Here is a 12534-nt window from a genome sequence, read left to right as displayed (position 1 = left end):
AGTTTCTCTATGTAGCCCTGGCCATCCTGGAACTCACTCTGTAGACCAGGCTGGCCTTGAACTCAGAAATATGCCTGCCTCTGTCTCCTGAGTACTGGGATTAAAGGCATGTGCCAGTTGAGGTTTAGTAAAGATAATTTAGTATGGACTTAAGCAGGAGGGTTATGAGAGAGAGAGGGGTGCACTCAAGAAGAAAATGAGCCACATGTGAGGGCATGGGTTCTCAAGGGATAGCCAAGGAAAGTAGGACATGCTCAAGTGTGTACAAGGAAGGAATGCCCAAGATTTTTAATTTATTTCCCATATGTGGCTTCAGCTAATAGCTCAGGAATAGTAGAAACTGACACTGATAAAATTTCCATCACATCAAGAGTTTCAGCCGAGTTATTCTGTCTGTACCTTCTACGTATCTTCTCCCACACAGAAACATGGTGGTGAATAGAGTCACAAAAGCTGGGAGCAGAGCGCTTCTGCCTGCTTCTCTCTTGAAAATCAAACAGGGTCCTATTAGAAGGCTCACGTGGCATCTCCTGCAGTGAGCCACGTGTGAGGTGACCCTACTTACCTGTTTTTGGTGGCCTGGGACCCAGGCAGGAGGGTTCTTTCCTCAGTGCCCTCTCTTGCATATGCTAGGATTCTGAGGGGGAAATGGTGAAATATCACCTGTCACTTGCCAGGCCATGGTGGCACACACTTTTAACCCCAGCACTCAGGAGTTCAAGGACAGTCAGGTCTATACAGAGAAACCCAGAGAGAGAGAGAGAGAGAGAGAAAGAGAGAGAGAGAGAGAGAGAGAGAGAGAGAGAGAGAGAGAGAGAGAGAAAATATGAATATGACTATGACTTATGACTATGAATATGGATGAGTCACCTCTCACTTCTGTGGTTTCCAGCTTGCCAGCCTTTTCTTCCTCGTGAAGTTTGGTTCTGGGGATTTGAAGTCAGTCAGCCTTTGCCCATCCTAGACTTGTTCCTTCTCTGTGCTTTTTAGGGCTACACAATTAAAAGCCACTGGGGTTTTGACTGATGGCATGCATGGCTTCTCTGTAGAGAATAATTATTTAACCACTTATGACTGCTATGGTAATCTTATAATTTTGAGCTAATATGGAGTAAGAAGAGGTTCATGAGCCCCCACACCTATCTGAGGAACTGTGGACAACTGATGGTTTATAGGAAACACAGAGCCAGTTTTCTTTAAGGGTGTGGCTCCTGGTAGGTCAACCACACTGCAGTGGATGGCTCCACACCCAGGAGTATGTGGGCAGCTCAAACTGAAGTTGATGGGTTTAAAAAGAAAGGAAGCTACAGTGTTGCCTGCTGGTGGAGATGAGGTACAGCAGTCAGGGTGGATCTGGGAGGGGTAGGGAGAGGAACTGGGCATAAATATGATCAAAATGTGTGAAATTCTTAAAAGAATTAAGAAATACACTAAAAGCAATTTAAGCTAATGTTTGGCAGCACATGCCTTTCTTATTATTGCCCTCTTTCCATGCATTCATGGAGAAATACCTTTTTATGTTACTAAGGCTTTGGCTATACCTGTGTGCTGGGGATGGGGGCAGAGGGAGTGACACCATGTTTTAGGTACAGTGCTTAAAGGAGTGCCAAATCCTCACAAATTAAGATAATACCTTCTGTTGCAGGTCTGAACTTTCTTCAGCACATAAGAGCTAGCCCTGAAGGCTACGCACACTTCACCCTTTCTGGAGATTATTATAATCGCGCTCTTTCAGGTCAGTACAAAGCACATATTATTGTAGGATTTAAAGAATAAACTGAAATGTTTACTAGGGTCCCTTTGTAAAAGTAACTTTTAGTCTCCTGGATCAATTGTTGTCTGGGAGGCTTACTACTGCCTTTTGCTGGCCTAGGCCTCATCCTGGCTAGAGCCTCTGTATAATCTACCCTAGGCCTAGAATGTTTTCAAACTCTGAGACTTACTGCTTCATAAGCTCATCATTACTTGCTCTTTCTGAGCTCTGGGCTGGCTGGTTCAACTTAGCTGTTCTGGCCCAAACTCTTCTCCCAGCTGACTTATTTAATCTGGCTTCTCTCTTGGCCCAGAATTACTCTACTTGGCCTCAAACTAACTCAGCAATCTGCTCTAATCTTCTGGCTTCTTTTCATTTTCTGGCTCATTTCATCTTTACATGAGTTCTCTCTCTGCAACCCATTTCTCTGTTACTGCCCTGGTAAAACTGCCTCCTTTCTCTGTAAAACTGTCTCTTAAGTAGCTTTCCTTTCTACTGTTTTTCATGAGACTTGGGCATATCCTATTCTGTCAAATCTTCTCTGATTTGTCACCTTTTATGCCACTCAATTAGACATCCCTTTCAAACATGGGTGCTTTCTACTACAAATTAATTTCACTTTTATTTGGGATTAAAGGCATGTATCAGTACGCCTAGATCTAAGCTTTTCTTTACCTAATATAAGGCTGGCCTTGAACTCAAATCTGCTTGCCTGTTTCCTGGATTAAAGGCATGCTTGTATCCAGCTGGATCACACAGACCTAGGAGACCTTTTGCAGCCGGGTCACATAGACCTAAAAGATCTTTGGAAGTGATCTCTTGCCAGACAGATCACATAGACCTAGAAGGTCTTTGGATATGATCTCTTGCCAGAACAGCTATGTTCTGAATTAACATTCCTCTACACCTGTTGCTGCATACGTTTGACATGAGAAAAAGGATGGGGTGGGATGAAACTAAGAAACATGTGAGCTGGGCGTGGTGGCGCATGCCTTTAATCCCAGCACTTGGGAGGCAGAGGCAAGTGGATTGCTGGGAGTTCGAGGCCAGCCTGGTCTACAAAGGACAGCCAAGGCTACACAGAGAAACCCTGTCTTGAAAAACAAAAAACAACAAACAAACAAAGAAACAACAAGGGGCACACAAGCACAAATTTCCTTTTTTTGATTTTGTTTTTTTTGTTTTTGTTTTTGTTTTTCGAGACAGGGTTTCTCTGTGTAGCCTTAGCTGTCCTGAACTCACTTGTAGACCAGGCTGGCCTCGAACTCATAGCGATCCACCTGCCTTGCTTTTCTATTTTTTAAAAGTGTATTTTTGATATGTTGTTATTATACTTACAAGTCTTTCAAAAGTTAGTGAACTAGTCTTGAAGAGTTAAGTATCTCTGGTTTTGTGATTTTTTTTTTGTTCTTTTGTTGAGACAAAATCTCACTCTGTAGCTCAGGCTACTCTGTGACTTACTGAGTTGAGGTTGGCTTGGAACTCATGGAAATCCTCCTGACTCAGCCCCCTGAATACTGAGATTATAGGCCTGCATCACAACATTTGGTCCAAAATAGATTTTTTTTTTTTTTTTGAGATAAGATTTCTCCTTGTACCCTTGACTGTCCTGGAACTCACTCTGTAGGCCATGCTGGCCTGGAACTCACAGATATCCGCCTGCCTCTGTCTCCCAAGTTCAGGAATTAAAGGCGAGCACCACCACTGCCCGGCCAAAATAGAATTTCTTATACCCAATAGTCAGGCAGAGGTGAAATGTGACAGTACTACATACTGAGGTGCAAATGAGACACAGTTTCTTTAAATAAAATTACAATTCATGTAGTTTGGACCTAATGAAGTTGAACACAAGCATATTAACAGCTGATCTGCATGTAAAATCTTCCTAGTTGCAACGAAACTAGACTTCAGTAAACATCTTTGAGGAGTAAGATGGGTAAATTAGGTATTCACTGGTGAGCCGGGCGTGGTGGCGCACACCTTTAATCCCAGCACTTGGGAGGCAGAGGCAGGCGGATCGCTGTGAGTTCGAGGCCAGCCTGGTCTACAAAGTGAGTCCAGGATGGTCAAGGCTACACAGAGGAACCCTGTCTCGAAAAAACCAAAAAAAAAAAAAAAAAAAAAAAAAAAAAAAAATCAGGGATCACTGGTGGATTGCTGCTCATTGGTATAAAAACAGGAACCCAGTCAGCTTCATCAATACGTTGCAACAATGTGCTTAACAATGTGGTCAAACGTTTTAGGGCCAGAGAAGCTTTGAAAAGAATACATATGGGCCTGGGCAAGAAGCCGTGGCCCAGAAGGCAGCACCTCCTCCTAAAAGTCAGAAAGGGAGAAGACTCCAACCCAGAAAGCATCTGCTCCAAAGGCAGCTGGCAAGAAAGCATGAGGCTATACAAGGAACAAGGCTTCTTTTTGACACATTGGCTGGGGGAAAAAATAAAAGATTCCATTTATGTATCCATCTACTCAAAGATAAAGCAAACCAACCTGTTCTTGTTTTCTATTTCTCCTCTTCCTCCTCCTCCTCTTCCTCCTCACCCTACCCCCCTTCCTCTCTTCTCTCTCTCCTGGAGCTTATGTTCACTAGGCTGGCCTGGAGCTCTTCAGAACTCTACCTGCTTCTGCTTCCCAAGATCTGGAATTAAGATGTATGCCACCAGGCCCAGCCTGATTTTCTGTTTCTCAAGTTAAACAATTACACAAGTGCCTGTGGTACTATCTCCTTTAAATTGTATGTACATTATACATCTTGCTTAAATTTCTTTTATACATGTGGCATGTTTTAAGATGAAAAAACCAAAACCAAAACCAAAATAAACTGAGAAAGTTAGGCTAATGAGCCTCTAAATTTGGCCTTGATCCAGCCTGTGGTCCCCTATGATCAGGGTGGATGTTGGAGCTCTTTGCTAAAGCCACTGGTCTTCTGTTCTAACCTAAGTCTGCAGTTCTTCTTCCTGTCTTGATCAAAGAAGAGGGGTCCTAACTTTAATGAAACTGAACGTGTGTTCTCCCAGCCCTGCTTCCTACCACCTCGAGAAGAGCATGGTGGGGAGTGTTTATGCTCCTCCAGGCAGGTGCCCCGGACAGCAGGCATCTATCCGTAGGATGACCTGTAGCAAAAGGTGGTGCTTTCATTGTGAGATTGAATTGAAGCCATTAAACTGTAGTCTGTCCTTGCTAAGCATTCATGAGCAGTATTCTCCTATAAACCCTGGGTATCTGCTGAACAGATGTTTTATTTCCTGCATTCTTGTAGGCTGGGAGCCATTTATTGAGCCTTGGCCATGCTCTGTATCCTGGCAACAACAGGCAGCTAGTCGTCTCCATCCTCCTCGACTGAAACTGGAGGCCAAGGCCAAACCCCGCCTGGATATCAACATCACTTCTGTACTGATTGGTGAGTGGATGCTGCCTGTTTTAGGCTAGCGTCTTCTCTGTAGCCTGAATCCCTAGCCTACAGATAAGGATGCCTGGTGGGCAAATGCTTGGCCCTGTGCCTGTCATGGCTGCTTTTCTAGTGAACCCTAGTGTTGGGCCCCAAGTTAACGCTCTCAGTGGCCAAGCAAGATCTGAGGCTTCTTAGGGACTGCAAAGGGTCCTGGAGAACTTTCTTCTCATAATGCTTGTCAATGAGGTTCACTAAATATCCTAAAGGTGAGGTTAGATTTGCTTCTGTTAGACACAGGAATTTTTGTGTTTTTGAAACAAAGTTTTGTGATATAGGCCAGGCTAGTCTCAAATTCACATTTCTCCTGCCACCGACTTCTAAGTGACTGGAATTACAGGTATACACCACAATGCCCAGTTATAAAGTGGTTCCCTAAGGTATGACTTGAGCAGAATAAGTTCGTTCCCTGTGCTAGTCCCTGTCAGTTGTCACACTGACTTAACTCTGAAAATGGCTTGCTTAAAGAATTGCCAAGCCAATGGTATGCATTCTCAAAGTTTCTTTGGTGACCCTGAAATGTCCCTCCTGCATAATGTACACTGAAGATACAGCCTCACAGTCAGCACTCCCAAGTCTCCCATATACTTTAATGTCTTTGAGTCTTTGTACCTTCTAGTCCCTTTGCCTAGAATGCCACTCTGCTCTCAGTCTCATTGAATCTCTGTTCACTTTTTCACCGACCCGAACAAAGGTCTCCACCTCTCGGAAGACTTCCCTGGACTTTGCTATACACCTTATCACCACCCACTGTTGCCAAAGCAGAGTCAGTCTGCCCTTCTCTGCCCCCAGCATGGTATTTCTTTCTTTGCTTTAGTCTGCTATGTCTTGGGAGGCTTCATGGAAGTAGTCCCTCTGCTGGCTCTCATCCCTTCCGTGTGGAGTTGCTGTCTCAGGCGCCAGCCCTTTCAGCTTCTTGCATAGGCCCAGCATGGAGGGAGGCACTCAGTAAGAGCTTGTTTTGCTGAATTGAAACTATTTGATGTGAACCTTTCCCCTTTTCCCATCTTCCCTCTTAATGTCTTTATGGATTTCTTCCTAGATCAGTATGTAAGTACCAAGGAATCTTGGTTGGCGGATTACTGTAAAGAAGACAAGGAACCAGAGTCAGCCAAGTCAGAAGACTGGATGGGCTCCTCTGTGGACCCGCCGTGCTTTGGACAAAGTAAGCTTCTTCGATGTGCATGTTTGCCTGTGTCAGTGTTAATCTGCAGAACAGTGCTTCACAGAGAGTCAGATAGAGTGCTCATTCTCTGAGGAGAACTCCATAGGAAGTTCTGTCGGGCCTCTGTTGTTCGTTTTCGTCTTTGTAAAAGACAGTTTTCTGGCACAAACTACTGAACTGTTAATGTGGGCTCTAATTCCATCGACGTGGGGGAGAAGGGATCTGCAAAGCATTACTCTTGATTTCTAGCGACACTGAGGATGAGCTGAGAGAGCGTGTCAGGACACGCCATTGGTTGCTTTATTTTTACTTGGGTGAAAACAGTTGCTTTTGCAATCGACAGGATTTTTTTTTTAAAACTGGGTTATAAAAACATCTAAAGTTAGTGCTAGAGGGTTTGTATGTATTCTTGGAAAGAGAGAGGGCAAGATCCTAAGGGAAAAACACATTTTGTGTGTGTGTGGGGGCTGTACTGTTCATGGAGCATAAAGGGATTGAATACTGGCCTCTTGCAGAAGGTCAGTGTGTTCTCTGTTGATGATGTTCTCTGTCCTGATGAATTGCCTCAGCGTAGAGCTGTTTGCCTCTGAGCTGGGGCGATGGTGACAGACACCACGGTCCTGGTTGTTCCAGAAGCCATTGTCATCCAAATTCAGCTCAGCCCCCAACTCTTTCAGTGTGGTTTCTTTGGGGAATTTTGGAGGGACTTCACATAGCTCATGAATACTTAAATATTCCATCTGGTCTGCAAACTGTCCCAGGAAGATGGGCTTTCTTAGCATAGGAAGCTTCTAGAAGGAAAGACAAAGATGCTTCGCTGTGCTTGTCCTCCGTTGTCAGGCTTAGTGCTTCTGAGTCCAAGGAGCCAGAGCTTCCCCGTGTCTCCAGCTTCAGCTCCCCCAACCCTCCTAATTTGTGTGGCAAAAAAAGTAACCTCGCCTTTTCTGGACACTCTTAAGTAATCTTTGTAGGATGCCCAAGACAGCATGGTTCTGAAGGTAGCTCTGTACTGGGGACCTGAGATCTAGCCAGTGCCAGCTCCAGGAAGGCTTGATGCACTGGAAGCCCCGCTCTCTCTTTTTCTTATACTTTCTCTTCTCTCTATTATTAATAAGTCACCCTATCTATATTAAAGCTTGATTTTTATGGTTAGTGAGGCAGATGTGATGTACTGTTTTAGCCGCCTGAAGCTGATACACCTAAATAGCAAACGTCTGTTTATTGGGAATCCCTGAGAGCCCTCTAAGACGCCGCCCATGGTATGTGTAGCATTGGCTCTCAGGTTGGTAGCTTCCAATAATGTTGAACTGACTACCAATTTTCAGATCTTATTTGAGAACTTTAGCCACGTTTCTCCCAAAAGTTAGGCTTTTTACCGAGGCCAGCCATAAAACAGGCTCCTGGATTAGCCCTTCCTGTACAACCCAGCCTAAGAAACTGTGGACTCGTTGCTGTTCCCCTGAGCGTTAGCAGGGTGGAGAGCGCATTAGTCTTGTGTTGCCTTTGTTGTGGGCCTTGCAGTAAGGGCTGATTCCACAGGCAGACCTCTGTGGCAGGACTCCATTGGCTGGCTAGTCTACTCAAAGTTCAAGCCTTTTTAATATGCTTGTGTTGGGTTTAGAATTTAGCACTGTGAGATAAACTCTTGCCCAGGTAGTTGAGGTGCCCAGTGACCAACATTCTACCATTCCTAGTGCTCGGCATATCTCCCCTGAAATCCATACTGGTTAGTTTCTGTTACTTTTCTGGGCCAGTCCATAACATGCTTTAAATTAAAACTTTCCCAGAGGCTTGTTGTTTTCTCCAAGGGGATATTCAGCACATGTATTGTCGCCTAATTAGAAAAAGAGGACACAGTCGCACCACCAAAGCTGTGCACAAAAATGCTGGCTTTGCCAAGGACCTTCTTGGTTCTTAGCAGTCAGGAAGAACACTTGCATAGCTGCACGATGCATGCCATTTGTAATTTCCCTACTTGTGCTTGCTGGAGGTGCGTCTTGTTCACCACACCGACTCTTACCTTCTAACTTTGTCTCTCCTGTCCACCAGGCCTCCCTCTTGTCTACCTTAGAACTAGGAGTACAGCCAGTCTGACTAACCTAGAGCACCAGATCTATGCTCGAGGTACAGTACAGCCAGAGGGCTTGCATGATTTTCCTGTTTCAACAGCTGCCTTCCTGTGTACACCGTGTGTGTGTGTGTGTGTGTGTGTGTGTGTGTGTGTGTGTGTGATGTTAATCGGAGTTGAATGGGGCTGTGCTCAGTTGTAAGTACTTTGCTTCGATAACCAGAGAGTGTCTGCAGAGGATGAGCAGAGCAGTGCCTCGTCATGGCAATGGCAGCAAGCATGACTGTGACCGCCTCCTCACCACTGGCTCAGTACACAATACCGAAAAGCCAAAGGCATGGAGGCTCTTACAAGGAAGAGGCAGAGGATGGAGGAACGCTGTCTTTCGCAGGCAGCACCACATGGCTTCGCCTACAGAGCTCTCAGTGAGCAATTATTCTCACGGGCATGCATGGGGCTCTGTGAGGTAGGAGCAGTAATTGATAGTCATGGAGCCAAGAGAGTGCTTCCCAGCAGATTACTTGGATACAAACTTTAGTTTCTTTACCTCGGAATTTATGTAACTAGGAGATAGAAAAGAGAATGTTCCTGGAGAAGTGACCGCTGAGTGAGACAGGAAGAAGCACCTCATGGTGGACCGCTAGGCTTCCTCTCTTCCTTTGTGTTAATGAGCGCTGCTCATTAGTTGCTAACCCAACTAATTCATGTTTGTAACTAATTCCAGATCGTGGGTCTTGTTATATCTTATTGTAAAAGGCATTTGACCTGGGTTTGGTGGTCCACGGCAGTAATCCCAGCACTTGGGAAGTTGTGGCAGTAAGGTCATAAGTTCCAGGCTAGCCATGGCTACAAAGGAAGACTCTGTCAAAAGAAAATGAAAGATAACCCAAAAGGCATTTGAGTGTCTTTTACTGAGAATACTGAACTGTATATTTTGTTTTTAGAAGGCTCAACTGGGATAAGTCTTTGAGAGAGGGCCTCCGTCTTTATTTCCTGTGAACTCACACTGCTAAGCTTTCCAATATGATTTCCTTGTTCAGGCAAAGCTAAGCATTATTCCCCTGTAGCCAGTGTGACAGACTCTGGTGGGCAGCATAGGAATTTACCATCACTTCTGTGACTAGCAAACATCAGACTTGGAGCTTCCATGACTTTGTTACGACCCACTAACCAGGTCCTTTCTGATAGCCCAAGCTACTATATAGCATGAAACCCCCACTCCTGAGAATGGCTGATGACTCCGGGAAAGGCGCACAGAGGGGTAGGAATTTCCTCAGCTGGCTTCATTTGATGCTGAACTTGGACGTGGGGAGCGTGAGGCTTTTTCAACCCCTGAAGCAATTGGATTCGCTCACTGGAGGCAGATTTTTTGAGGTCATCAGGAAGTAGTGGTCTCTTTGATGGAGTTGGGAGTTTTCTCTCTGGTATTGTGCCAAAGACAAGGACACCGTCGAGTTGGATGCTGATGCAGTGCTGGGATCTGTGTGTTCTCTGTGGTGTTTTAGCCTCTCTTACTAGGTTTGATCAGCACAGGAAACCTGGGGTCATTCTCACTGTGCCTTCCATGTTATCTAATCTCACAGCAGTAGACACGTGGATCTCTTTGTATGGATTTCTAGTATTTGAGCCTGTATTTCAAAGTGGTCAAAGCCATCTGTCACCTGCTATTTCAAAGCATGATTTGCAGATGGAAACTGTCAGCCTGGTTTACAGTGGATGGGAAGGTCCATCTGGTCCTTTTCCTCTTGGCCCTTGTCTACTGTAATGAAGGTGCTCTCCTTGCTCATATGGAAAGTGCCTCCGCCCAGAGCACACGAGCACCGTTTACCCTTCGGAAGGCTCTTGCTGCAGCATCTCAGCTTCAACTTTTACTCGGGGGGCACCTAGCGAACCAGTGGAAGCCACTGGAATGGAAGTGGGCACAGTTGTAGGCAGACATTATCCTTAGCAGTGGGGAGCGGACTTTCCCTAGTTGAATGATTCTCAACCTTCCTAATGCTGAGACCCTTTAATACAGTTCCTCATGTTGTGACCTCCCAACCATAAAATTACATCTTTGTTACCTCAAAACTGTGATTTTGCTAGTTATGAATTGTAATGTAACCATCTGATATTTGGGGTATCTGATATTTGACCCCCAAAGGGGTCATGACCTACAGGTTGAGAACCACTGCTCTAGACTGTTCCTGTCCTCAGCAGGTGGCTGTTACATAGGCTTTGCTGAATTACTGCTGTCCAGAGAGAACTTGTCTTAGCCGGAAGTTGTCTTTTTGGCAGTCATCTTGTTCCTGCCATTTGAAAAGTTGTGAAAATACAAACACCAGGGAAAGTGATGGCTTCTTTAAAGGCCGATGATTGGCCTTTGGCTGGACAGACCATAATTTATCTTCTCGTCTTGGCCGTGGAGGCTTGTGGCCCTGGGAAGGGAATTCAGTCTCACCGGTGCTCTCCACTGCCAGCATTTGCTGTCCCTTGAGATGTGCGGTGCTGCTGCTCTTCCTCTTCCCACTCACTGATGTTGTGGTTTGTTTCAGGCTCTTTTTGTCCTCTTAGGATAAATATAGAAAGTGACGGCTGGACCCTGGGGCCTGCTGCGGTCATCAGTGACTCTGTCCTACGCTCCCCAGCCAGGTGCCTCCTAGCCTGAATTGTCACTGCTTGGTGGTACCTGCCACCACCTCCCACTTACTTTGTCTGGTTATTGGAAGTGACAGGCCCGTGGTCAGAGCAGGCTGCAGAAGGGTCCTGAGGACACTGGAATGTCTTCTGCCTTCTGACAGCTCTCAGTGTTGATATCACTTCACCTCTGCCTAGAATTTGGTTATATCCTTTTTGGGTAGTTGTTTCTCTGCAGGTTCCCAGTCAGAGGCTGTTTGGTGAAACAGCTATGTGGAATGTTGCTTTTGCAGCCTCCTTGGTCCCTTCATTATAGTAGTGGGTGGGGAGGGAGGGCTTGGGCCTCAGTAGGGTGCATTGTCTGTGTTAAAAAGCAAACTATTGGGGAGATGGCTCTGTTGGTAAATTGCCTTCTGTGCAAGCACAAGGACCTGAGTTTGTATTTGGACCCCATGTGGAAAAGCTGGGTAGAGTAGCATATGTCTGTAATCCTAGTGTGAGTGTGGGAGGGGGACTGAGGCCGGTAGATCTCTGAGTTTGGTAGTCGGTTAGTGACCTCAGATTCATGTGTCACCCCATTTCAAAATAAGTAAGTAAATAAATAGATAAAATGAAGAAAGATAGAGGAAGACAATGGCAACTGTATACATGCCTCCACACACACATGCATACTGCCTACATGCCTCCACACACGTGCACACTGAATACATGTCTATAAACACATATACACTGCATACATGCCTACATACATGTGCACACCACATACATGCCTACATACACATGCACATACACACATGCACACACACACAGTACCCACTAAAAATAAGAGAGGATAAAAATTTCATTTAAAAGCTTTCAGATAGCATGACCTGGTTCCCGAGTGAGAGAGAGAAAAAGCACTAGAAGAAAACCAGGGTTTTAATTTTGTTACGAATGTACATCCTATGGCTCAGCGGGGCTTCCATCAGGGTTAGCACTGAGAGGAGTAGCCTATGTCAATCTTTTTCTTGATTTTTAACTATGTTAGGTTTTGATGCCCTGTTCTGAGCAGTAAGACTCATGAGAGTTCTAGGGACTGTGTGTGTGTGTGTGTGTGTGTGCGCATACATGTGCATGTGTGTGAGAGATACACACACACAAGCCAATCACACAGAAACCAGCAAATCCACGAAGCATCTGTTTGTCATGTCAGCAAGCCTGCAATTCCTTTTTCCTTGCCTCTGTCTTCACACAGAAGACAGCTATGGGTGCTGTCTCCAGGTATAGAACCGTTTGCCATGGAGACAGTGAAATTAATAGCCTTTGTTTGTTTGTCACAGCAGAGGTGAAAACCCCTAAGCGTCGGCAGCCATTTGTTCCCTTTGCTCTGCGTAACCACACGGGATGCACGCTGTGGTTTGCCACCCTCACCACCACACCCACCAGGTAAGGAAGGCTGGCCCCTGCTCAGGGCCCCAGGCTTATAACTGATCAGTAACTCATGC

The 12534-nt window shown here is 45.5% G+C and overlaps 1 protein-coding gene across 1 annotated transcript in view; it reads left to right on the top strand.

The window, feature by feature from the left end:
* The window catches only part of Vps13d (vacuolar protein sorting 13 homolog D), a 227894-nt gene that overhangs the window by 87510 nt on the left and 127850 nt on the right, over positions 1-12534 (top strand). The window contains 5 exon segments of the mRNA XM_051171302.1: positions 1646-1735; positions 5013-5153; positions 6244-6366; positions 8416-8490; positions 12370-12475. Of these exon segments, the coding sequence (XP_051027259.1) occupies positions 1646-1735; positions 5013-5153; positions 6244-6366; positions 8416-8490; positions 12370-12475 (535 nt within the window).

Source organism: Acomys russatus, chromosome 29 (genome assembly GCF_903995435.1).
Source record: "Acomys russatus chromosome 29, mAcoRus1.1, whole genome shotgun sequence".
NCBI lineage: Eukaryota > Metazoa > Chordata > Mammalia > Rodentia > Muridae > Acomys > Acomys russatus.
This window is presented reverse-complemented; position numbering and strand designations above follow the sequence as displayed.